The sequence below is a fragment of the Hyperolius riggenbachi genome, chromosome 11, assembly GCF_040937935.1.
Source record: "Hyperolius riggenbachi isolate aHypRig1 chromosome 11, aHypRig1.pri, whole genome shotgun sequence".
Classification (NCBI taxonomy): Eukaryota; Metazoa; Chordata; class Amphibia; order Anura; family Hyperoliidae; genus Hyperolius; species Hyperolius riggenbachi.
The window spans coordinates 55837415-55865092 of record NC_090656.1 but is presented as its reverse complement, the minus strand read 5'-3'; the positions used below and the strand labels follow the sequence as shown (position 1 = coordinate 55865092).

The window sequence follows — 27678 nt, the reverse complement described above, 5'->3', positions numbered from 1 at the left end:
CGCTCCACCAGAGCGGCTCCCCTCCACGAATCCCTCCACTGGCTCCCTATCCAGTCCAGAATCAGATTCAAGATATTGTGTCTGACCTACAAATCTGTCCACAAAACCTGCCCAACCTACATTTCTGATCTTACTCAGAGGTACACACCTAGCCGCTCACTCCGTTCCTCCAATGAACTTTGCCTGACCGCCCCCCTCATTACATAGTCCCATGCACGCCTCCAAGACTTCTCAAGAGCTGCTCTAACACTTTGGAACTCTCTACCTCCACCCATTAGGGCAGTCCCCTCCTTCAACATCTTCAAGAAGGCCCTCAAAACTCACTTTTTCACTCTGGCCTACCACCCTTCACAATTGCTTTAAATCCACAACGAAACTCTGGTCCCTACCTTTCGTGTCTCTACCTCTCCCTCTAGATTGTAAGCCTTTGGGCAGGGTCCTCCTCCTTTTGTGTCCTACCTGATCATGCACCTCCTTTCTGTGAACCCATGCTATGCACTTGAGTGAACTTAATTTGCCTATTTATTATTATTTTTATTATTTATTGTATTTATAAAGCGCCAACATATTATGCAGTGCTGGACAATAAATAGGGATACATACATTGCAACAAGGGGTGACAGACAGGTAGCAAACGGTTATACAACATAGCACAAGGTTATACATGCAATCAGGGTATAAAATGCGGTTTACAGAGACCCAACAAAACAAGTACGAGTTAGTCCATGAGAAGGGTTTAATTGCTGGGGTAATAAAATTAAGAAGGACACACTAAGGGAGGGGGGATGCCCTGCCAAAGCTTACAATCTAAAGGGTGGGGGAACACATAAGGTAGGACTGTGGAAAGGGTGATTGACAGAGAGTTAGAGTGGGGTAGGCTATTTTAAAGAAATGTGTTTTGAGGGTTGCTTGAAGGTGTTGAAGGAAGGAGCGAGTCTGAGGGGGAGTGGAAGGGAGTTCCATAGGGTGGGGGCAGCTCTTGAGAAGTCTTGTAAATGTGCATGGGAATGAGAAATGCGTGGGGAGGTCAGGCGGAGATCATTGGAGGACCGGAGGGGACGGGCAGGTATATATCTGTTGACGAGCTCAGAAATGTAGGTTGGGCAGGTCTTGTGCACAGATTTGTAGGTAAGGCACAAAACCTTAAAACTGATCCTGAAGCTGGTAGGGAGCCAGTGTAGGGCTTTGCAGAGGGGAGAAGTGGAAGCAGAGCGGTGGGAAAGATGAATGAGTCTAGCTGCTGCATTCATGACTGGGTTCAATGCGTTTTTAAAGGGAGGCCAGATAGTACGGCATTGCAGTAGTCAAGGCGGGAGATGATGAGGGCATGGATGAGAAGCTTGGTGGTGTCTGGGGTCAGAAAGGGGCGGATTTTGGAGATGTTTCGAAGGTGGAAGTTGCAGGTTCTGGTAACATTTTGTGTGTTGGCTGAAGGAGAGGGCAGAGTCTAGGGTGACGCCTAGGCAGCGGGCCTGGGAGGTAGGGCGGATGGTAGTGCTGTTGATAGTGATGTGAATATCTGGGAGGAGTGGTGCAGAGCGGGGCTGGAAAATTGAGTTCAGTTTTATCCAGGTTAAGCTTCAGGAACCTAGCTGACATCCAGGAGGAGATGGTTGATAGGCAGGAGGAGACCTTGTCCATAGTGGAGGGGGAGAGATCGGGGGTGTGGAGATAGATTTGGGTATCATTGGCATATAGGTGGAATTTGAAGCCCAGGGAGGAGATGACTTTGCCAATAGCCATGCTCCCATCCAGTGACTGACTAAGCATTACCTTATGCTCATACTGTGCTGTGTGATCTGGTTTTCTTGTATTCCTGTATAGTCATATTGCTGTATGTCACCCCTAAATATTGTCTGTAACCTAAATTAATGTCCAGCGCTGCGTAATATGTTGGCGCTTTATAAATAATAATATGCTGCAGTGTGTCTGTATTGAGACTTGTGTATGGGCTTCTTAAAGGGATCCCGATGTGGAGGGTGACCTGTTTATTTCCTTTTAAATAATGCAAATTGCCTGGCTGTCCTGCTGATTTTCTGCCTCTAATAGACCCTAAACAAGCATGCAGATCAGATGTCTATAACAAATCTGACAACATTAGCTGCATGCATGTTTCAGGTGTGTGATTTAGAATCAACCCAACCCCCGGTCCGTGGCCCACTGCTGGTCTGTGGGCCGTTTGCAGGTGGTCCGCAGGTCTAGGCCCTTGCCTTCACCTTCACCCCCCGCGGCCGCCACTGCTGTTACCTTAGCTGGCGGACGCTTCCTTTCTTATATTCTCCTCTCCTGCATGCTTGTTATTTTGCTTCACAGCAACGCGCCCTGCAGCTGCTGTGATGAGGAAGAAGCAGGAGAGCAGCTTCCTGTAGCAGCGATGTGCATCGCAGTTACCAGGGGATTTGCTCGCCGCCAGCTAAGGTAACAGCAGTGGCGGCCGCGGAGGGGGAGCATATGCTGGGGCAACTATACTGGGGCACTAAAGAAAAAAAAACTATGCTGGGGCACTATACTACCCATACTGGGGCACTATACTACCCATACTGGGGCACTATACTACCCATACTGGGGCACTATACTACCCATACTGGGGCACTATACTACCCATACTGGGGCACTATACTACCCATACTGGGGCACTATACTAGCTATACTGGGGCACTATACTGGGTCACTATACTAGCTATATTAGGGCACTATACTAGCTATACTGGGGCACTATACTAGCTATACTGGGGTACTATACTAGCTATACTGGGGCACTATACTAGCTATACTAGGGCACTACACTAGCTATACTAGGGCACTACACTAGCTATACTGGGGCACTATACTAGCTATACTGGGGTAGCTATACTAGCTACACTGGGGCACTATACTAGCTATACTGGGGTACTATACTAGCTATACTGGGGTACTATACTAGCTATACTGGGGCACTATACTAGCTATACTAGGGCACTACACTAGCTATACTGGGGCACTATACTAGCTATACTGGGGTAGCTATACTAGCTACACTGGGGCACTATACTAGCTATACTGGGGCACTACATTAGCTATACTGGGGCACTATACTACCCATACTGAGGCACTTAACTAGCTATACTGGGGCACTATACTAGCCATACTGGGGCACTATACTAGGGCACTATACTAGCTATACTGGGGCACTACACTAGCTATACTGGGGCACTATACTACCCATACTGGGGCACTATACTTGCTATACTGGGGTAACTATACTGGCGACAACTAAACTCCCTATACTGGGGCAACTATGCTAGCTATGCCGCCGCACCCGACACACCCCCTAATTCAAAGAAAAGTTTGGTCCGACAGTGGTCCCCGGGCCGAAAAAGGTTGGGGACCCCTGATTTAGACCCTACTGACCAGAAACAGCAGGACTGCCAGACAACTGGTATTGTTTAAAAGGAAATGGATATGGCAGCTTTCACAGGTCTTACACCTCGGGTTCCTTGTAAGGTGGCCATACACCTACATATGGCCACCAGATCGTCCATCAGATAGACCCCTCTCTGATCGAATCTGACCAGAGAGGGATCAATCGGCTGCCCACACACTGCACACAATTGATAATCGGTAAAGCTGCCACCTGCCTGGCTGCCCAGGTTTGTACCCAAAGTCACCTATGTTTGAACTTCAGCTTTTGTCACATGACATAGGGAGAGAAGACGACACAGGGAGGAGGAGATCCCCGGTAAGAGGTTAAACCACCAGCGGCAGGAGGACACGCACCAGTGGGACAGTTGAGAGTACTGTCAATACTCTACGTCGGTTGTTGCCACATCGAACTCTGCTAGCAACACGCTCCCAATTCGCTGCCGATATTGCAAAATGTTCCATCCTGGCTAATCGCTCGACTTCAGATGGAAATTGATAGATCAGCCAACGTTTGCGTAAGCGATTTCTAGCAGATTTGATCACAGTGATAGAATCTGCATTATATTGACGGGTAAAATTGCCTAGAGTGTGGCGTGTGGCCAGCTTTAAACTACCTATTATACAGCCTGAGTTTAGCACTTCTGTCTAAAGAATTACTCTGTTCATGATTGGCATAAGCTGTTACCTTATACACTTGAGCATAATCCAAGATGTTTTGCTCTTAAAATGCCCCCTATGGGTGATGATAGGATGGGGAATAGTTTGGACAGAACATAGACTGTCTTTCAGCCTAACCAAGCAGCATCTGATATTTACACAGGAAGTCAGCACTGCAAACCCAGATAGCCAGGTAATAAACACAACAATGCAAACGTATTATTGTGGCTATGTACAATTAACAAGCTGAAGGACACAAGGGGGAAATAATTAGGAAGTATTAAGGGGAAAGATCCACAAGACGCCCCTGCACCATGGACGGCAACAGGTTTCGTTTGTTTATTATTTTACCCTGGCTTTTGTTCTTTAAACCAAGATGCATCTTATGTTCTGGAGTGTCTTATGGTCTGGAGTGGAGCAGTACTTTTCAGCGCAGGAAGATTTGGCGCAGCCGGCGCCACCATAGACTGTAATAGGAATTACAGCTATATCGACACTCAGTGAGTAACGTCGGCGTCGTCAGAAGACTGAGTTGAAGTTGCTTTTAAAACACAATAATTTGGCCTCCAGCAATAGCTGGAAGCCAAATTATTTCATTCCCCACCATCCATAGCAGCCTGGAGGGGGAATAGTAATTAACGCGCCTGGGACTTGTGCAGCAGCAGGATCAGCCATATACCGGCTGTATCCTGTGCCCAAGTCTCCCGATGCCGATTTCAAATGCATGCGCCTGGAGGGTCTTATGGTCTGAAAAATACGGTACTATAAAAGTGGATATTCTGAATAATATACTGCATATAATATACTATACATCACTACATGTTCTCTTTAATACAATAAGATATTTTTTCACAAGCCTTTCAAAGAATATTATTATTGATTTATAAAGCGCCAACATATCCTGTAGCGCTGTACAAAGTAAGAAACAAACATAGGGTGCATAATAATACAGACAATGGTGTACACCAATATACATAATACAGAAATGGCTAATTACAGTGACAGAATAACATGATGAATAAAACGTATAACAAACTCCAAGACACAAAATGGAGAGAGAGCCTGCCCTTGCCAGTTTACAATCTAAAGGATAAACTGAAGCATATTATATTTTTCTATTACTTACTATTACTTTTCTTGTTGATAAATGATCATTCCCCAGTTTACCTGACTCTTATTTGGTACACACAACATTTGGTAAACAAAAAGGAAGTTGCAGGGCATGCTGGGTTGTCCTTTTTTGCTGCTCTACTTGCCCCTCAGACTTAACTAATGCAGCCTGATTGGCTGGAGACTTTTTACCTCCTGTTTTCCCCTCCCACACCTCTGTTCCACTCTGGCCAATATGTCTCATGCTGAGACAATGCACTTTCTATAGTGGAGTGAGGGCGGGCAATGCATACACAATCAGGCAGAGGAGAGTAATGCTGGGAATACACGTTAAGTTTTTACTTTAGATAGATGGGTTCGATAGATAAATTCCAACCTGTCGGATCTGGTCGATTATACTTTCGTTTCGATTCTCCTCATTCAAGTGAATGTAATTGATAAGAAAAGATAAGGAATCGAGAGGGGAATCGAGCAGTGAATCGAGAGTAGAATCTATCGAAAGCGAAAACGACGGCAAAAACGAACGCAAAAACGCATCGTGTATTCCCGGCATAAGGGAGGAAGTGACATCAGGATTGGCTTCAAAATAGCCACATTTAAAATGGGAAATGCTAAGGATTTTCTCTTTTTTTTACTGTAGTAAAATCACTAAAATCAAACCGTGGACAGTGCAATACATATGTTATGCAAGTAGAGCAAGGATTTATCTACTTAATATATATTTTTTTCTGATTTTAAAAAAATTAAATAAAAATAGTGCTGTGCTGCCCCCTGGCGGTTTTAATTGACCGCCAGGAGGGTTAAAGCAGAATTCCAGTGTAACTTAAAGACCTCTGTATAGTATAATGGATTCAGACAGTGACGTTACCATTTACTCAGGCTCTCGGCCACTCTGATGTAGAAGGAGAAATTCTGCCCCGCTCTGGGTGGGTTACCTCCTCTGCATCCCGCACTGTAGCCTGCCCCTAGCTGGATGGTGTAATGGTTAAGGGCTCTGCCTCTGACACAGGCGACCTGGGTTCGAATCTCGGCTCTGCCTGCTCAGTAAGCCAGCACCTATTCAGTAGGAGACCTTAGGCAAGTCTCCCTAACACTGCTACTGCCTATAGAGCGCGTCCTAGTGGCTGCAGCTCTGGCGCTTTGAGTCCGCCAGGAGAAAAGCGCGATATAAATGTTATTTGTCTTGTCTTTGTCTAGCTTTGTCCCCAGCATAATTGTGCAAGGTTTAATCTCTCAAAGAGCAATCTCACATGATTGCCCCACGGACACAAACCTGGAGGTTGGCTACAGAGCAGGATGCTGGGCTATGAAGGAGTTAGCCCCGCCCTCAAAAAAAAAAAGCTATGTTTTTTTTTTCTGGAAGGGGAGGTGCCTTCTCCTTATATGTCAGATGGGGTGAGTGCTTGGTAAAGGCACTGTTACACTATGCTGGAGTTCTGCTTTAAAGATTCCATCAAGGGCTGCCTTTTTATTACATACACACAGCACCATGCATACAAATTCACATCTCCTAACCCCTCGGATCTTTCCATTTCTTCTTTTAAAAATGACCCACGACTGGGGCTCAGAATGGGCCACTAACTAGAAGAATTGGGAGATCCAGATGTGAAAAGCTGATGCCAAAGTCGGTGCAAGAGGTGTGAATACACAATGTGCGTTCAACAAATTTTGCTGGACCAATTATGAAAATCTTTTGGTTGTAAGCTGTAAAATTACTTGGCACGGACATTTTCAAAGGGTGGGGGAAACTTCGGCAAGGCTCTGCCTGTGCGCATGCTTGTGTACATAAAACATATTTGTCATCTAGGGACATATTGCTGGTTCCTTTAAAAATCAGAGACATGAGACACAATGTAGGTTTCCTGGTCCTTTAAATAAACCCCCTCGCATTCCCCTGGCAGCGAGCGGGGTTAATGTTGCAGGATCAGCACAAATAGGTAGAAAATAATCTTGCTTTCTAAATACACGAGATGCTTATTCAGTCTCCCGCTTGTCTTGCCGCCTTGTGTCCCTCTGGCTCGAATCAGTCTCTGCGATAAGGCGGAAAGTTGAACTGGCCCCATTACCGAGCTGTGATGGTTGCATCGATAAGGCCTTGATAATGGCGTAGATAGGCCGGGCCGACGTAGCCAATCTCTGCACAGTTCCCCCCATTAACATTCCCCACCAGCGATGGGCCTGGGAGCTGCCTATCTCCTCCATTTCCACTCCTCCACCAGATAAGGCTGGAAACACTGACTTCATAGGCCACTGATTAAAGTGTCTGGCTTTCTTGATAATGCGCAGATAAATTATGTTTTTCAAAGAGAGGTAAAGGGAAGGGAGTGAAATAAAATAAAAAGGACAATTTTTTCCATTTTGCCTGATCCGCATATATTATACTCCTCTGTCCCCCTCCCAAGACACCCCCTGGTCTAAAAATGCTGAATGTGCCATTGACTCTTGCAGTTAAGCGCATATATATATATATATATATATATATATATATATATATATCTTTGCTCGATGCTTGCAGAATAAATTCAGAGTAATTTCACCTCCTCTGCACAGTTAACATCTTATTGCCAGGGGTTGTTTACTCACAACGGATACATTTCATTTAATTTTTTCAATTAAGCACTCTGTACCAGAACAGCCATCTCATTGTTTGAAGTTGCCAAACTTGAGCTTGTAATTATCCTAACACCCTGCATTAACGAGGATTGCTCCCATATAGGGAGAGAAAGTGTCCTCAACTAATCATGAGAATGATTCTGTTATGAGGTCCTGAGGCTTACAGGTCCCCTGGTTTTGCTTGGCTCCCCTCCATTGCACCACTCTGCCTCCTTGTTTGCGGCGTCCACTGGCTTCAGTTGAATGGAAGACGAAGAAGCTCTCCTTCTGCCCATGCTCTGTCTCAGTCCGCGCTTTCCATAGGTCTCCGCTGTCCGTTTGTCCGCGCTCCCATGTGTCTGCATGTTTGTTTGTTTTTACTTTTGAAGGACAAAAAAAATCTAAAAAGTATAAATCCATTCGAATTTATTATTTATATAGCACCAACATCTTCCGCAGCGCTTTACAAAGTACATAGTCTCGTCACTTAACTGTCCTTCAGAGGAGCTCACAATCTCATTTCTACCATAGTCATATGCTCATCATAGTCTAGGGCTAATTTAAAGAGAAGCCAATTATCTTACCTGTATGTTATTAGGAAGTGGGAGGAAACCGGAGTGCAAGGAGGAAACCCATCCAGACACTGGAAGTGCTACCCATATATGGGGAATGTCCAGTTAAATGACACTTTTTATAAGCTTAGTTTCTTGCAATGGAAATGCAGCTTATGTGCAGAATACCTGAAACCCTCACACACTAAGGTAGAACCTTTTAAAAATCTGAACAAAAAAAAGAACAAAAACTAGGGCTTTACAAATAAACACTGTAATTGTACTAATTACCGTAGGTGCTGGAGTGTATGGTCCTCTGTCTGAAACTGATGTGACTGTTCTAGTGTTCCTGCAGAATGTGACAGCTATATAAAGAAGTAGCATATGCCACTAAATTGCTATAAAAACATAAGCTCCTCTTAGCCAGACATTATTGTTCTCTGTACAGTGCTTTGGACAGAGCTATACCGGTAGATAGCGTACGCTGAAAAGGGGCATCTGCAAATTTGTGTGCTGGGCAAAGCCCCTTGTAGCATATCAGTAAAATTATATTGGGCACTGGCTATTACCGGTAGTAGAATATCTGTCATTTTAATGATCTATGACTAGCAACTTACTTACACTAACCCTCCTTCTACCTACTCCTAACCCACCCACCCCCAGCCAACATCTCCACCGCTGTGTCGCTTCACCTTCTGCCACTATTTTTCATCTGCAAATCTAATTTAGAAACCTTCACATCCGGTGCCCAAGTTATGCACTTGGCACTGCAGTAGCCGCAATTAACATAGCGGTGTTTGCGGCGCCCAAATTATAATACACTTCGATATAAAGTATGTTAATATTTCTGTATAAACCGTATGTATAAAATCTGTTTAACCCAAGTATGGGCGTAAGATGTTCCCCCAGGATTACACCTTGTCAGACAGAGCTTTTTATTATGCGTGTGACGATCGGGCGCCGCGACTCTCGCCATGATAGATAGCTGAAGCCCGTGTGTGTTTCTGGCTCTTCCTCCATCTTCGTTGTGTGTGAGAGCGCTGTCAGCTGTGCGCGAGACTTCGGTTTTCCTCTCATTTGTAATGCCGTGTTTGCATATGTCATGGGACTTTCTCTTCCAGAGATAGAAAGGCTGGAATACCCCAGCATGCCTGCCTTCTGCTACTTGGTGTGTCTGGGGGAGAGCTAACAGGCTTTTTTGTCATTTCGTGCAGGGTTCACATTCTTCTCAGAATGGATATTTCTATAAAAAAAAAAAATAGTCATTTTCCAACATAATTTGTGCTACTGGAGTACTCCTGCCGCTGCTCTACTGTAAAACACTGTGCAGCTGGAGGACTTAGCTCCTGCCACTGCTCTACTGTAAAACACTGTGCTGCTGGAGGACTTAGCTCCTGCCACTGCTCTACTGTAAAACACTGTGCTTCTGGAGGACTCTGCACCAGCCTCTGCTCTACTGTAAAACACTGTGCTGCTGGAGGACTCTGCTCCTGCCACTGCTCTACTATAAAACACTGTGCTGCTGGAGGACTTTGCACCAGCCACTGCTCTACTGTAAAACACTGTGCTGCTGGAGGACTCTGCTCCTGCCACTGCTCTACTGTAAAACACTGTGCTGCTGGAGGACTCTGCTCCTGCCACTGCTCTACTATAAAACACTGTGCTGCTGGAGGACTCTGCACCAGCCACTGCTCTACTGTAAAACACTGTTCTGCTGGATGACTCTGCTCCTGCCACTAAAACACTGTGCTGCTGGAGGACTCTGCACCAGCCACTGCTCTACTGTAAAACACTGTGCTGCTGGAGGACTCTGCTCCTGCCACTGCTCTACTATAAAACACTGTGCTGCTGGAGGACTCTGCACCAGCCACTGCTCTACTGTAAAACACTGTTCTGCTGAAGAACTCTGCTCCTGCCACTGCTCTACTGTAAAACTGTGCTGCTGAAGGACTCTGCTCCTTCCAACGCTTTACTGGAAAAAACACTGTGCTACTGGAGGACTCTGCCACTGCTATAGGGGTGTCTTGGCACCCTGGAGAAGAAGACACAGGAGACAAAAGAACAGGAGCCCAATAGCACAATATGTTTTCATTCAAAGGGTACCAACAGGCAAAGTAAATATGCTACACACAAAGGTGGGTTTCAGAGGGGCAACCGACCACAAGAAGCAGGTGGAGACAACAAACCCAACTCCACTCGGGGTGGACCAGCCGGACCTGGGTGTGGTCGCTCTCCTTGGTAAAAGTGACAGATTATCACTATGGTTTGAACTATGTTTGGTCTGTCTGGACCCCTCCAACAGGGTATGTTGGGGGTATTCAAAGCACAATTTGCCCAATAGTAGAGCCTTCTTTTGCTGATCAGCTATTTGCAGTTGGCACTTTTATTGGCCCGAGGAAGCGAGCTTAGACCCATGAAACGCATTGCCTGTGCTAAATAAAAATTGAGAGTTCTGAAGCCAGTAGAAAATAAACTTGGCTTCCCAGAATCCTCTAGGAAGAGAATTACACATAGCTAAACAGCCTAGGCAAAACATCACTGGGAAGGCAGGATTACAAACCATTATACAGCAATATATAGTTATAGGGAGTGTTTCTGATGCTGAATCCAGGAAAATTACTGTAAAATTGGGTAGCCTGAATAATGAACTGCATTCTATTATATGTCACTGCAGGGCCTCTTTACTGCCACCGTGAGAAAACTTGAACTGACGCTAAAGCTACACACAGACAACTTTTCAGGTACTGAAAGTCTACTATGTACAAGCATCTCTTGCTTGTCTTCCCCTGCTTGTCTATACATGGATTGTTGGTAAAATGTGGAAAGAAATGCTGTGCTGATATCAGCCTATTTATCCACAAGCGAAGATGAGTCAACTCTAAAATACAATCCCCACAGAAGTAGCAACAGTCATCTGAAAAGGATGCAGTGGCCAATGAGGATGTCACCCAAAACAATTATGAAAGATTGCTTTGAAGCAGTAAATGTCTACATTGTGTGTATGTAGATTTAGAGTAAAGACAGTTCTTTAAAGTACCCTTTAAGTTAGAGGGATAGGGAGGCTGCCATATTTATTTAGTTTTAGGGCCGGTCCACACTTGCTTAAAAAACATCCCTGGAAGGGATGTTATTAAGTTCCTCTTCAACGCACGAAGTGGATCCTATGTTAAATATAGGATCTGCTTGTTAAACACGGATCCATGTGCTGCGGAACACGAGACGGAACGCAGAGTCCCAACTTGCACATTTTCCCGGGCGGGATGGGAAAATATGTCCAATGAAAGCCTATGAGAACTAACACTGTCCATTCTCACTAGGCTAGTTGCTGCATCCGCATTGCCCATTGCGATCGGCACACACCTGAAACAAGCATGCAGCAAATCCAACCAGGCTTCAGTCACAAACCTCTGACCTGCATGCTTGTTCAGGGTCTATGGCTGAAAGTATTAGTCAGAGGATCGGCTTGACAGCCAGGTAATGTGCAACCCATATCCCTCTCACTTCAGGTGTCCTTTAAACTACTCTGGGTCTCTGTTGTGGTATCTACTTCTATCTACGAGTGTATAATCCTGAATGTTTGTATCTGTTGAGGATGGTATATTATTCACACAGATTTTAATGTGTGCCTTGCCTAGAACAGCTTTCCTTTCCATCAGACCCCTCCTTTTACCCTCCGTTTACTAGTTCTTTTGTGCGTCCCCTTTTCTGTGCAGGATCTGCCAGAGTTGTCGTGTGAGATTTCGTAGGCCGCAGATACCTGCTGTTTGGGCAGCAGCTGGGGCGCAGAGTGTTTTTCTTAATGTCGTCAATGTCCCTTTGTTTCTGGTAATCTTATCAGCGTGTAATGGTACTAACATTAGTGGCTGTTTCTGCTGATACACACATTGCATTCAGCTTACACTTCCTTCTGCAAGAATGAAACGTTTTCCTATGACAGAACCCTAAAGCAAACCCATACTCTGGACTTAAAGGCCAACCCCAGCCATAAGTTTACCAACTGGTTTTGTCTTTGTTTTGTTTAGCATAAAGTGGTGATGGGTTAGGCCTGGTGCCAGGTTATTACTGCGGTCCGTCTGTGACACCATTAGGGAAAAACAAGATCCAGCTGTACAGCTTGTTGGAAAAAAATCTTCTATAGTGTTGAGAATTTGGCAAAATAAAAAATGTGTATGTTCAGTTGTGGGGATGGTTCGAACTCAGCATAGTGAATCTGAACACCCCATTACTCCTAATCACCGCTGTTCAGCACCAGAACAGGTGGGCTGGGTCAGGAGGAGGTGACTGGCTTGCGTGCCACATTGCGGTTCCCGTGACTCCGATACTTCCTCATTCTGGCTTTGCTGCTGGCAGGCATGAAAATAACAGGACAGCACCAAAAATCCTCAACACACCCGCTACCAATGTGATATGCTAAAAGTGTATACTATATTCACAAATGTATATGTTCATACATACATATAATTCATATATATTGTATGTATGTGTGTGTGTGTGTATGTATATATATATATATGTGTGTTCAGTAAGCCAGCACCAATTCAGTAGGCGACCCTGGGCAAGTCTCCCTTACACTGCCACTGCCTATATAGAGCACGCCCTAGTGGCTGCAGCTCTGGCGCTTTGAGTCCGCCAGGAAAAAAGCGCAATATAAATGTTCTGTGTATGATTGAGATATACAGTGGCTTGCAAAAGTATTCGGCCCCCTTGAAGTTTTCCACATTTTGTCACATTACTGCCACAAACCTGAATCAATTTTATTGGAATTCCACGTGAAAGACCAATACAAAGTGGTGTACATGTGAGAAGTGGAACAAAAATCATACATGATTCCAAACATTTTTTACCAATTTAATAACTGCAAAGTGGGGTGTGCGTAATTATTCAGCCCCCTTTGGTCTGAGTGCAGTCAGTTGCCCATAGACATTGCCTGATGAGTGCTAATGACTAAATAGAGTGCATCTGTGTGTAATCTAAGTACAAATACTGCTGCTCTGTGACGACCTCAGAGGTTGTCTAAAAGAATATTGGGAGCAACAACACCTTAAAATCCAAAGAACACACCAGACAGGTCAGGGATAAAGTTGTTGAGAAATTTAAAGCAGGCTTAGGCTACAAAAAGATTTCCAAAGCCTTGAACATCCCACGGAGCACTGTTCAAGCGATCATTCAGAAATGGAAGGAGAATGGCACAACTGTAAACCTACCTAGACAAGGCCGTCCACCTAAACTCACAGGCCGAACAAGGAGAGCGCTGATCAGAAATACAGTCAAGAGGCCCATGGTGACTCTGGACGAGCTGCAGAGATCTACAGCTCAGGTGAGGGAATCTGTCCATAGGACAACTATTAGTCGTGCACTGCACAAAATTGGCCTTTATGAAAGAGTGGCAAGAAGAAAGCCGTTGTTAACAGAAAAGCATAAGAAGTCCTGTTTTCAGTTTGCCACAAGCCATGTGGGGGGCACAGCAAACATGTGGAAGAAGGTGCTCTGGTCAGATGAGACCAAAATGGAACTTTTTGGCCAAAATGCAAAACGCTATGTGTGGCAGAAAACTAGCACTGCACATCACTCTGAACAAACCATCCCCACTGTCAAATATGGTGGTGGCAGTATCATGCTCTGGGGGTGCTTCTCTTCAGCAGGGACAGGGAAGCTGGTCAGAGTTGATGGGAAGATGGATGGAGCCAAATACAGGGCAGTCTTGGAAGAAAACCTCTTGGAGTCTGCAAAAAACTTGAGACCAGGGCGGAGGTTCACCTTTCAGCAGGACAACGACCCTAAACATAAAGCCAGGGCAACAATGGAATGGTTTAAAACAAAACATATCCGTTTTAGAATGGCCCAGTCAAAGTCCAGATCTAAATCCAATCGAAAATCTGTGGCAAGATCTGAAAACTGCTGTTCACAAACGCTGTCCATCTAATCTGACTGCAAACACGATGGAGGCTGGCACTTCCAAAAGTATAAAGCTCTTTATTGAGACATCAATTAAAATGGCTATGGCTATCTAATCTGACTGAGCTGGAGCTGTTTTGCAAAGAAGAATGGGCACAGATTTCAGTCTTTAGATGTGCAAAGCTGGTAGAGACATACCCTAAAAGACTGGCAGCTGTAATTGCAGCAAAAGGTGATTCTACAAATTATTGACTCAGGGAGCCCAATAATTACGCACACCCCACTGCAGTTATTTATTTGTAAAAAATGTTTGGAATCATGTATGATTTTTGTTCCACTTCTCACATGTACAACACTTTGTATTGGTCTTTCACGTGGAATTCCAATAAAATTGATTCAGGTTTGTGGCAGTAATGTGACTAAAATGTGGAAAACTTCAAGGGGGCCCAATACTTTTGCAAACCACTGTGTGTATATGTGTGTGTGTGTGTGTGTGTGTGTGTGTGTGTGTGTGTGTGTGTGTGTGTGTGTGTGTGTGTGTGTGTGTGTGTGTATATATAATATACGCACATGCATACCTATCAATATGCCGCCGGGAGATTTGGGCGCAGGATAAAGCCACTATACGGCTCACCCTGCTCCTGCACAAATCCAGGCAGTGGTAATTACTATTTCCCCTCCAGGTTGCATGCATTGTAGGGGTTGGTGTTATGCGGCTTCCAGCTATTTTTTGGCGGTGGAATTTCATTGTTTTAAAAGTAATTTGAGTTTTGTCTCTTGACGTCACCCAAGTTACTCACTGGACGCTGCTATAGCCGTAATTCCTATCACAGCCTATGGTGGAGCTGGCTGCTTCCAAATCTCCTGCACTGCTATCTCCCACAATGCAATGAGGTTCACAGACAGGAAACTGCCATGGCAATGACATCAGACTGTGGGAGGGGCTTCATCTCAATATCAGCCACACGGTTGTCCCCATGATCTATTTGAGAAAAGGTAAAGATTTCTCATGAGAAATAAGGTATCAGCCTCTGATTGGGATGACATTTTGCATTCAAGTTTCCTCTTTAAGGCCCCATTCACATCTGAGCATTTTGCCGGCGATTTCGGTAAAACGCTCAAGCGCTAGCGCTTTTTAAAGTGCTAGTGCCATAATGCCCTATGGACCCGTTCTCACTTGGGCGATTTACGTTGATCGCCGGCAATTAACGCAAATTTGTATCCTGCGCCATTTTCAGTCGATTTCCCGGCGATCGCATTTAGTGCTATAGAAGCGCTAGATGCAATCGCGAAAAAATCGGCAAGTGTGAATGGCAAATATTTTTGCGTTAATCACCAAAAATCGCCTGAGCAAAATGCTAGCAAAAGCGCTAGCGTTTTGCAAGTGTGAATGGACCCTAAAGGAGTACTGTAGGGGGAAAAAAAGAGTTGCACTTACCCAAGGCTTCGAATGGTCCCCTGCAGACGTCCCGTGCCCACGCAGTCCCTCACCGATGCTCTGTCCCCGCCTCCGGTTCACTTCTGGAATTTTCGACTTTAATGTCTGAAAACCATTGCGCCTGCGCGGCCGTGTCCTCGTTCCCGCTGACGTCACCAGTAGCCTACTGCGCAGGCGCAGACCGTACTGGGCCTGCGCAATACAATCCAGTGACATCAGCGGGAGTGAGGGCGTGGCCGAGCAGGCGCAGTGGTTTTTTGACTTTAAAGTCGGAAATTCCAGAAGTGAACTAGAGGTGGGGACCGGAGCATCGGTGAGTGGCTTGCTTGGGCACAGGACGTCTGCGGGGGAGCATTCGAAGCCAACTCTTTTTTCCTCCTACCACCCTACAGTACTCCTTTAAGCACAAGCCACGCTTGATAGAGAAAAAACTGGTAACGCTTTGGCACCATAGTAAGCTGCTGGATGGCATGTCTTGAACTGTGCCTAGGGTAAGGCGTTAAACAAAATATAGGGGCGGCATTTCAGTAAAGGTCCCAGTATGCCATGCCATCCGGAGTCATGAGAGCTGGTCTGAGTTTGTGGAGAGGCAGATTCATTGTCCCCTCAGGCCTGTCGCCACTCGATAAATCCTCTTCTATGCAACCCGCCGCCTGATGTGATAATATCTGCCAGCACCTAATGTTACCGTCCTCATGAATATAAGTCATTGTGCGCTATCAGCGCTTTGCCTCACCTCCGTGCCGGGGCCTAACTGTCTGCGTGTAAATAATACATGTAAATCTGTATGTGGCGATGTTTATGTGAGAGAGGGACCTAACCTTTCCATCGAGTCAGTCATCTTTATTGAGGTCTTTGCCAAGCGCCTACAGATTGGCCGCCAATGGTTCTGAATCCAATATGTGTCAGGCGTAGCATGGATATCGGGATCATTTGCATGTTTCTTTATCTTCAACCAAGAGTCGCCAAACTTTCAGCATTTTTTTTTTTTATGTGGAGATTTGTGGCATGTGGTATTTCCGTGCTATTATCACTACCAGTGTAAAAATATCCTTTCTATGGTGATCATTTTACTGTGTTAGTAAAATACAAAAAAACATACTAAACGTGATAGTTTAGTGAAGTTAATAGTTTCCACACAAAATTGAACAAAGTGGCCATACATCAGGCGACTCGACGGCCAATCGACCGTCCAATTCGAATATTGTAATTGAATTGGATGAAAGTCGGTGCCGCCAAGTGGACGCCCAACCAACAAAGCGACCAATTTCAAGACGGAAATTGGTCACATTGTCTATAGCGCATGCTGCAAGATGCCGGGCCAAAGTTGGTTGGTGACGTCACACACGTGCGCCCTTACTTGGAAACTACGCGGGGCGCGCATGTATGCGGAAGAGGAGAATGCACCCGGAGCAGCAGTGGACAAGCAGAGGCCGCGAACAAGTCATGTATACACTTTGGCACTTTGGGCATTAGGGGGGCAGCGCACAGTGCCGATTCCAGATCAATTTCAGCTTGAAATTCACTGGGATTCGGCCTGTGGTGTATGGGCAGCCAACAGATTTGTCTCTTGGTTGAATCTGTCCATACATTGCTAGATGTATGGCTACCTTGATATTGAGGACAAAGATTGCAAGCTGTTCTGAGGAGCAGATAATAAGATGACTGTGTATTCTGTAAAGGCTCATACACACGTACCAACAGTCTGTCAAAATATCTTTCAAACTTATCTGTTGGAAGAGAAGTTGGGCGTGAGTATGGCTTGCAAACAACCAGATGACTAACTGATAGCAGGTTGTTTGCCAGATAGTTGCCCAACTATCATGCAGGTTGGAACGTGTGTAGAAGTCTCTTTTGATCATCTTTTTTTTGTTTTTGAATGCAGGCATGTTGTGTAGTTTGTCATTTAGTTGGTTTGCTTAGTTGGTTGGTGTGTACATACTTGTCAGGTAAACAACTTGTTGTGTGGTTGGACATGTTGTGCATTAAAGGGACTCCGAGCTCAGAAAAAAAAGGAAAGTTGTACTCACCAGGGGCTTTTTCCAGCCCAGTGCTGGTCGGGAGGTCCCACGCCGGCGTCCTGGCTCCTCTCCTTCACCCCGCTCCGGAATGGCTGGCAGGTCGCAGCCCGGGCGACACTCTCCCGAGTGTCGGGCTGCTCCTTCCGCATATGACGCGGATTACGTCACACGCCGGCCGCCTCGCGTCATCACGGCGGCCGGCGTGAAAGTACTGCGCATGCGCGCTTTGTTCGCGCATGCGCAGTACTTTCACGCCGGCCGCCGTGATGACGCGAGGCGGCCGGCGTGTGACGTAATCCGCGTCATATGCGGAAGGAGCAGCCCGACACTCGGGAGAGTGTCGCCCGGGCTGCGGCCTGTCAGCCATTCCGGAGCGGGGTGAAGGAGAGGAGCCAGGACGCCGGCGTGGGACCTCCCGACCAGCACTGGGCTGGAAAAAGCCCCTGGTGAGTACAACTTTCCTTTTTTTTCTGAGCTCGGAGTCCCTTTAAGTTGGACGTGTGTATGAGCCATGAAGCAAACCAGAACTGAAAATTAAAAGTCAAAATAAACATACAAACGTCATATTTGCCTCCCATGTAGTCTACTCATCAATCTCTTTCTCCTTTCCTACGTCCTGTTTGTCCACTTTTATCAATGGAATACTCCATCCTCCATCCATCTTGGTTGAGGTTCACTTTAAAGCGCTGCAAAAGATGTCGGTCTTTTATAAATGTATAATATTAGTGATTGAAAAAAGTATTAAAATCATATGAACAAAGCAGTCTATGTTGTTTCCAGTGTGTGATTCAGACAACAAGGCGTCAGGCAACTGGTATTGTGTAAAAGGAAATAAATATGGCAGCTTCTATAGGTCTCTCCCTTCAGTTTCCCTTTAAAATGTTGGTTAATAGAAATAAATACTAAACACTTACGCTGGGTACACACCATGCGATTTCCCACCCGACAGACAGGAATCAGGTGATTATATCCTACATGTCTGATCGGCTCCCGATTGATAAAATGATCGATTTTGCGCACTTATAATTGGAAAATCAATCACTTTATCGATCGGGTGCACTTTGGACATGTACACACGATGCAACTTCCTGTCCAATAACCTGTCGATATGGCGGGAAATTGCATTGTGTGTTCCCAGCATTGGATAACCATGGATCTAAAAATGCTACACTTGGGTATAAAATTGACAAAGTACCACATACAAAGCACAAGCTAATGCAATTTACCGTGACCTCTGCAAAAATGCACATTGGAACCAGGCAAGTTTTTAGCTTTTAGAGTGATCAGTGATAAAATGAATCACACTACGATTTGTGAGAAAATCAACGGTGTACGAAATGACCAAGTAGCATAAAATCTGGAACCTCTGGATACCCAAAAGGTCGCCCAGGTTGTCACTCATTGCTGAATATGATCCTCGGACACCAGTTCTAGTTGCCAACATGTAATGCTAGGTACACACGATGAGATTTTCAGGCAGATTTCCTGCCAGAGCGATTATTTCCAACATGCCCCATCTGATTTCAATCAGAAATCAGATCGGCCATGTTGAAAATAACCGATCTGCCTTAAAATCTCATCGTGTGTACTAGGCATACGCCTGTACAATGTGATATAGTTTTGAAACTAAAATGTTATCGGTTCACAGTTATTGGTGCCTATGTGACAAAAGTCGAGCAAGAAAGTGCATTTTGTTTCCAGTTTTTAAAATTAATTCTCTCATTTTATAAAGCTACTGTATATTTAATAAAAAAAAAATCCGATTTTGTTATCGGTTGTTATCCACAGCTCTGTTCACTTTCAACTCGCACAGCCATTGTGTCTTTCCATTGATTTGCATGGCGGCCGCAAATCGCTACTTCTTAAAGTAATACAAGTAATACACTTTGCAAATGTATAAATAGACCAATCCATTTAAACCCAGGTTTAAATTGATTGGTCCATTTTCAAGCTTCATACATTTGCATAAAAATGTACATATCTGTGATCATCCCTACTGAGCACCCCATAAGGTGCATACATGCATTCAATGATTGGCCAATTTCACCATGTCCATGTAGTATGAAAGTTTACTGACACAATCTGTTCATAGCAGTGAAAATCTTTTGGCCCTCATACTACATAGACGTGGTTGAATTGGCTAGTCAGAATTAAATGTGTGTATGCATTAAGGACCAAATGCTTTAGCATCAGCCTATGACAGCCGTTCGCTCTTCTGCCTCCCAGGCAGCTGTCCCCAGTACAGCTCTGCCATAGATTGCAACGCTGTACAGTGTAACTATGCGGCGGTTTCGCAGTCTAAAAGTCTCCTAGTGGCGATCGATGCTGGGAGACTGATGGCGGAGTGGAACTCCGTCATGCAAGCGGAGATGCGCACGCATCATGCAAAACACCGCCAGCATCGGCCTGCCCGGGATTATCTCGGACTGCACAGAAGAGCGGCCTGTTTACTGCAACGGATACCAGGGTTCCGTTGCAGTGTGACAAGTGTGAGCGGCTCCTATATATTAAATGGCAGCCGTTCGCTATCGGTTTTACAATGGGCGGAGAACGGACTGAAAGTGTCCGTTCTTAGCTCAAGTGGGAACACAGACTAATCGCTGCCTGTGAGTTCACTGAACTTTCCTCTTATAGGGGCACTATGGCGAAAAATGTTGAAATTTAAAATATGTGCAAACATAGGCAAATAAGAAGTAATTTTTTTTTCCAAAGTAAAATGAGCCATAATTTACTTTTCTCCTATGTTGCTGTCACTTACAGTAGGTAGTAGAAACCTGACAGAAGTGACAAGTTTTCGACTAGCCCGTCTCTTCGTAGGGGATTCTCAGCAAGGCTTTTATTGTTTATAAAGATATTCCCTAAAAAGGATTTCAACAATGATGCTGGCCAGCTTCCCTGCTCCCTACACAGTTTTTTGGCAACAGCCATTTACTAAGTGCTTTTGAAAAAAAAAATCCCTGAGAATCCCCCATGAAGAGATGGACTAGTCTAAAACCTGACGCTTCTGTCAGATTTCTACTACATACTGTAAGTGGTAGCAACATAGGAGAAAAGTAATTTATGGCTCATTTTACTTTGATGCGCTTACAATTTTTCGCCATAGTGTCCCTTTAAGGGCTGGTTTACACTCGGAACCCAAATTGTGATCAGGATTTTGCATAACAAAATGATATGATTTTGCAGTGATAATTTGTGTTTGTGATTGGTTTGTGTTCAATAGAACGAGAATTACATCACAGTCGCCTCCAAAATGCTGCATGCAGCACGTTTGCGATTTCTGCAAATTGCAAACGCTGCAGTGAGAATTATCCCATATGGATACATTAGTAACAGCTCTTTGCTGATCGCTGGCTATCAGAAAAAGCTCCCCTGTGTGAACCAGCTGGGCTGCCAGGCAGGCCCCAACACTCGGCTGGTGCAAGGTGGCCATTTCAATGCCAGCGCTCGGCACATGCAGTGGACAGGTGGCCCCTGCATAGAGTGGCATCTGAGTGCGGTGAATGTTTTTTACCACCTTGTGTCAATTGCATCTTTGCCGAGAATCGAGCATGTGTACAGCGTTCCCCAATGCCACCAGCCGGCCAGCCTGGCAGATCAACTCAGCAGAACACTGCCTGAGAGCATTGTTCCCACCATGCACCCTGCCAGCTCATATCCCCACCACAGATGGCAGCATTTACCAGCCTGACCAAAAGCGAATGACCCAAAACTAAACATGGTCATTTTGGCAGAAGTTCCACTCAAAAAAAAAAAAAAAAAGTTTTATGGGGGCCATTAATTTTTATTGTTGATTCATAAAGTGCCAGCATGTTATTCAGCGCTGTGGTGTAGATTACAAACTTGACACAAACAACTACAACCTCAGCCTTCCCCAATGAGGATCAGCATGCCCACAGGGGAAAAATACTGACGCGTTATATTAGCACTACAACCTCAATCCTCCCCTCCTGTACATTTTATACCGGCAGACTGCATCGGCTTTACGGCTGGTGATGTGGCACTCTTTAACCCCTCACGTGCCAAAGTCTTTCCAGTGTACCAGTCACACGCAGCTGCGTTCAGGGGAAGTGTGGAAACCTGCTATTATCTAACACCCTTCCAATTAATCTTGTACTTATCACAGGGTGATCATGGCATGTTATTTGCACCTTGGTATCACCAGTAGAGTAAAGTTCAGCTGTAGAGCTGCAGTCCACTCCTGACAGGGGCTCTTTGGGGGGGAGGGGGGGGAATCCGAGGGGAAGGAGAGATAAAAAGCTCAGATAAGCGTGGGGGCTGTTTGGTGCTGGAGTTCTATCAATGTTATCTATCTCGCTGTTCTCACTCTTCCAGTGCTGCTGTTGTTTTTACCTTATCTCGCTCCACCAAAATGCCAGGAACAGAGAATAGCCACTCTGATAATTCATGGAGCCTCTGATAACATGTTAACAATAAATTAAGAAATATGCAGCTGTTTTTTTCGTTCCTTACCCTCCCCTCTTTCTCCCTCTCTCTCTCCCTGTTTTTCTTTGTTCAAAAAGAAATTCAGGCATTGCACGTTTTGTTTTTAACACATTTTGCTTAATGGTTTGTGTTTAAAAGCTATTAATTATTCATTTAAACATGTATTCCATGGAGCTTTACAGACAACAGCTTCTGTATCTCATTAGGAACTTGCATTCTGCCTCTCCACCATAGTCGGACGCTATTATTTTTATATATTTGTATAGATCTGATGTACAGAGAACACAGAATCATTCCTGTCAGTCTCTGCACTAGGGAGGCTTGTCTTATGTTCCCACAATAGTCACACACGCTGTTACTGTTCCCATTGTCATTTATATAGCTTTGCCATTTTCCACAGGGTTGTGCAGAGCTGATAACAGCAGAGAAGCTGACTTTCTAATGTTCCCAGCGCAATTAAGGTAGCCATACACTGGTTGACTGTGGTTCAGTTATTATTATATAGTATTTACAAAGGACTGACATCTTTGGCAGCACTTTACAGAGTACATAGTCATGTCACTGACTGTCCTCAGAGGAGCTCACAATCTAATCCTACCATAGTCATAATCTAATTATTATTATTTAGTATTTATATAGCGCCAACATTTGTCAGCGCTGTACAGACTATATAGAATCAGAATCGGGTTTATTTCGCCAAGTGCGGCAGGTGCCACACCCAGAATTATTTGTGGTACACACAGGCAATTGGGCATAGTGCAAAATTGACAGACAATTCAAACAGTGTAACAAACTGACATTGTGCACAGAAAGGTACATAAAACAGGTGCATAAAACACGGACAAGAATAAAGTTAAGCGTGGCGCTATAGTGACCTATGTGGCAGTACTGCAGGGTGACCGGGGGGCCCTGCTGGGAGGACAAGCAGCGTCAGGGGCACTAGTTTAAAAGGAGCACTGCTTGGGGGAAAAAAGAGTTCCTGTGCCTAGAGGTTTTGGTGGGAATAGTTCTGTAACGGCGGCCTTAGCACATGCGGATGAAGTAGCGACTGCCGGGGTGGTGAGGGTCTTGCATGATCCTGTTTGCCCTGGTTCTAAGCCTGGTTGCGTGGAGGAGGTCCAGTGGTGGCAGGGGTGACCCAATGATTCTTTCTGCAGCGTTGATCACCCTTTGTAGTTTGTGCCTGTCGCTTGCGGTAGCACCTGCGTACCATACGATGATAGAGGAGCAGAGGATGGACTCGATTGTAGCCGTGTAGAAACTTGTCATCAGCTCCTGGGGCATGCCAAACTTCTTCAGTTGTCTCAAGAAGAACAACCTTTGCTGTTCACTTGTCACTTAACTATGCTCAAAAGGGCTCACAATCTAACCCTTACCATAGTTAAATATCCAATGCCTACTACACACAATAAGATTTTCTGGCAGATTTACTGCCAGATCGATTATTTCCAACATGTCCAAACGATTTTCAATAGGAGTGATCGGAAAATCGATAGGAAATCAGATCGGACATGTTAGAAATAATCGATCTGGCAGTAAATCTGCCAGAAAATATCACCGTGTGTATTAGGCATAAGGATGTATCGTGTAGTGTGTGTATCATAGTTTAGGCCCAATTTGGGGGGAGCCAATTAACTTATCTGTGTGTGTTTGAAGAATTTTTGATACTACCAAGTTCTGCAAGGGATTTTGGGTAAGCTGATAATTTCTGGGTAGTGCAAGCGAACTATTGAAAAGTGATATTTTGCGGCGATCCTATACTTATTGTTAAATTGAGATTTGGTAAAATTGCTTTTGCTGCAGTGGGCTCACCTCCATCCACTTTCATTGGCATAGCAATTTTTGGAATCGCCAGCGATCGTCGGTTATCCCACAGAGCTTCTGAAAGCGCTGCAATGGGTCATAACCCTTGTGTTCTTCAGTACTCTCCAACCTTAGAAACAACAGAATATTCAAGCAGCTCGGGATGACCCAGAACCACTAGGAAAAAAGTATAGGGGAATAAGTCAGAAACAGACTGTCTGCATGTGGGGTTGTTGTGGCTCTGTAACATGTATAAGCAATAGGTTGCTATCGGGGATGCTCTCCGGATGAATTCCGAATGGATTTCATTCAGAAGTCATCCTTATAATTAGAGCACCTGAGCGGGTGGGTGGATGGGGTTAAAGTTACCCAGCAGCCACCTTTTTTTTTTTTTATCCGTTCCAAGCCGCGTTCACGTGACTACCACACTTCCTCCTTCCGGGTTGAAGGAGGAAGCGTGGTAGTGACTTGACGCGCCGTGAGACGAATTAAAGGAGGCGGCTGCTGGGTAAGTTTAACCCTCCTTCACCCACCCGCTCAGGTGCTCTAATTATCAGGTTGAATTCAAAATTAAATCTATTCGAAATGAATCCAGAGAGCATCCCTGCTTGCTGTACACCAGCAGCTCTGGATGCAAGCCTGGCTTCAGGGACATAGAGATGATTTTCATATTCAGTAGTGATGCATCATGGGAAACAAGTTGCTCACTTAAAGCTGAATTATTGCAAAAACCTTCTGTTTTAAAGGACTTACGAGGCCTGTTTGCTCAAAAAAAAAAAAAGTTAGATACCTGTGTCAGTTTGTGAGGCACGGAGGACGTTGTCCGCGCCCTCCGTGCCGTTCCGCCGGCTCCCTGCCGCTCAGTATCCCCCCGAACGCCCCCCGACCGCCCGGGTCGGGCTCTCCAGCCTTCACAAAGATGGCCGCCGGAGCTGGCCGTGGCTGTGCAGTCCGCTTAGCCGCGAGTGCGGCTGCGCAGCTCTAAGACCAACCCCCCGATCCATGCTACAGGAAACAGCCTGTTACGTTCGGGGGGATACTGAGCGGCGGGGGCCCGGCGTGGACGACGTCCTCCGTGCCTCACAAACTGACACAGGTATCTAACTTTTTTTTTTTTTTTTTGAGCAAACAGGCCTCGTAAGTCCTTTAAGAAGGTAAATTACAAAGGTTATCCCAGTACATCTTTTCGAGTATCTCAAGTGAACAATCCGCACATCTAACTACTTTTTGTATTAAACTGAAGTGATAGGCATTGATATCTTAATGTCCTTGCATGTCTTTACCTCTCACCTTTGCTAAATTGTTACACGGTCTTGCTTGCTCCTATTTGATAACTGTATGTAGATCTGTACAATCTGCTCTACCATGTACATTTATACTTTGTACTGTAACCATTTATTATTCAATAAACACCATTGTTTAATAAAAAAAAGAAGGTAAATTACACCAAACTTAGTAAATGAACTCAAAAGTGGGAAACTTACGGTAGTTCTTTATTGGTTAAAGGGATGCTTAAAGGACATTTACGAGGCCAAAAAAAAAAAAAAGGGAAGTACCTGCATCATGTTTAAATGCACGGAAGACGCCATCTGCGCCGCCCGTGCAGTTCCACCGGGTCCCCGCAGTGCAATTGCCCACCGTGCCGCTCCTGACCCCACAGCCTGGGTCAGGTTCTCCTGCCTCTCCTAATATGGCTGCCGGAGCTGGCCGTGGCTGCGCAGTCCGCATAGATGCGAGTGCGGCTTTGCAGCTCTAGAGCCTCCCCCCGATCAACGCACAGGAGGCAGCATGTAGCATGGATCGGCGGGGGGGAGGCCCTAGAGCTGCGCAGCCGCACTCACGTCTATGTGGACTGTGCAGCGGCGGCCACTTCACTTTTGTTTTTGGCCTCGTAAGTCCTTTAAGCCAGTATTAAAAAAAAAAACAGTTTTATTTACCTTACCTTTACCTTATTACGGTACTTGTTTACCAGATAAAAATAAAGAATTGATTTTTGATTTTATGCCTGACAGTTACACTTTAATTGTACAGAGCCACAATAATCCAACATTCATACAGACTGTTTGTTTTTTAATTGGTTGATCCTCATCAGTGCATGGCATGGATTAATGCAACTATGGGCTAAGAATTGAAACCATCAATTACAGAAAAACGTTACTTATAAAGTCTTAAAAAATGAGAACCATGTGCGACGTCACGTAAGAGACAGAGAGACTGATGGAACTTTTCACAGTGAGGGAGAACAAGAAATGGCTTGATGTAAATCTATACAGAGTTACAGATTGCCCAGCAAGCTCTTGGTGAACCAGATCTCCCAGGAGTGTGTAAGGGACTACAAAGGACCAAAAAGCCTTCTTACTAAAATGCAATGTAAACTTCTGCTTTGCATGGCATTTTAGTAAGGCTTTTTGATATCTTTCAGCCCATTACACACTCCTGGGAGATCTGGTTCACCATGAGGTTGCTGGGCAATCTGTAACTCTGTATAGATTTACATCAAGCCATATCTTGTTCTCCCTCACTGTGAAAAGTTCCATCAGTCTCTCTGTCTCTTGCGTGACGTCGCACATGGTTCTCATTTTTTATGACTTTATAAGTTATGGGGTTTTTTTTTGTGTATGTACCTTTTATGCATTAGATGCCCCTGCATAATCTCTCTCCTGTCCAGTGCCTTCTTTCCGCCCTGACCCACCCCCCCTCCTCCTCCCATGCTCCAGAGCGTGGGCTCACTATTAGTATTAGTAATTGTGTCCCGTGAAGTGCAACAATCTCCTGTAATCTATCAGACTGTTATCGGCTTTATCAGAGAGTTGAGAATGGCCGAGCCTGGAGATGGCGCCATGCTTGGGAAGCTGATAAAGTTTCAGAGTTCAAGCAGTGATGAATGTTAAGTGAGTGCACGCCAGTTTTACACGGGATAGAGTCTTGGCACACAGCGCGTTTTCGTCTGAAACCAATCTGCCAGATATCAGAGGAGCTGTTTTTTCTCAGGCTTCCTACCTCTGTCTCTCCTCTATCTCCCCTCTCCGAGGCTCCCTCCTTTCTTAGCTGCTTTCTTTCTCTTCCTTATCTCTATTTTTTCCCCTCTGCTATCTTCCTGCTCCGTCAGCGTGTCTCTTTTCTCTTTGTCTCTCGCCGTCTCTCTTCTCGATTGCGGTCTCGGTCGAAGGCAACGCACACCTTCTCTGGAAGGCCGTACAGTGAAAGAGTCCTGTGTCTGCAGAGAGGAATATGTGCGGCGATTATTCTCATTTGTGGATGCCCTGACCTGAGAACCCCAGTATTCATTCAAAAAATGGATATGATGTGCTGTACATCATTGCTCCACATGTCATTTTCTAATTCAGTGTTCTAAAATAAATACTAATTCGCCCTGCAGGTCAGGCAGTTTTTGTTCAACATCCAGGATTTCCTCATCTCTCTACTCGTGTGATTGGCCCTGTGCTTTTCCCCAGAGATTGTTCTGAAGTTAATGCTGACAACTTTAGGATGTATCCGCGGCCTTGCTCTGATGGCCTAGAACTGTTAATTTCAGTGCTGAAGTTCTCAGTGTACTGTGGTGCTATGTGACTGCTGGCACAAATGATAATTAGTTTTGCTTCCTCATGTCTTAGCAATACTTCCAATTTCATGTTTGCTTGCATAAGCTCACTGGCTCCAGTCTGCTGATCACCTGACATCTAACTGCTAAACAGCAACCAGTACAACTGCCATCTTCATGTTTGCTATTTCCCTGCATCAGTGTTTTACTAACATCTAGAAATAT

General features: G+C 45.1%; 1 protein-coding gene and 1 long non-coding RNA gene across 9 annotated transcripts in view; one reads left to right on the top strand and one right to left on the bottom strand.

Moving 5' to 3' along the window:
* The window catches only part of ZFPM1 (zinc finger protein, FOG family member 1), a 312656-nt gene that overhangs the window by 119394 nt on the left and 165584 nt on the right, over window positions 1–27678 (top strand). For 2 of the 7 annotated variants that reach the window (XM_068260646.1, XM_068260642.1), the window contains exons 1-2: window positions 3811–3917; window positions 10987–11053. The exons of 4 other annotated variants lie outside the window; for them this stretch is intronic. In XM_068260646.1, coding sequence (XP_068116747.1) covers window positions 3888–3917; window positions 10987–11053 — 97 coding nt within the window. In that variant the 5' untranslated portion in view covers window positions 3811–3887. Of the gene's footprint in view, window positions 1–3810; window positions 3918–10986; window positions 11054–27678 lie in introns of those variants that run through there. One more of the 7 variants, XM_068260647.1, reaches the window with a different exon arrangement.
* The window catches only part of LOC137538448 (uncharacterized), a 35970-nt gene that overhangs the window by 7196 nt on the left and 1096 nt on the right, over window positions 1–27678 (bottom strand). Inside the window, exons 2-4 of one of the 2 annotated variants that reach the window (XR_011024792.1) lie at window positions 26913–27129; window positions 18223–18352; window positions 9244–9555 (exon numbers count right to left, since the gene is read on the bottom strand). This is a non-coding gene — a long non-coding RNA (uncharacterized lncRNA). Of the gene's footprint in view, window positions 1–9243; window positions 9556–18222; window positions 18353–26912; window positions 27130–27678 lie in introns of those variants that run through there. The other variant, XR_011024793.1, reaches the window with a different exon arrangement.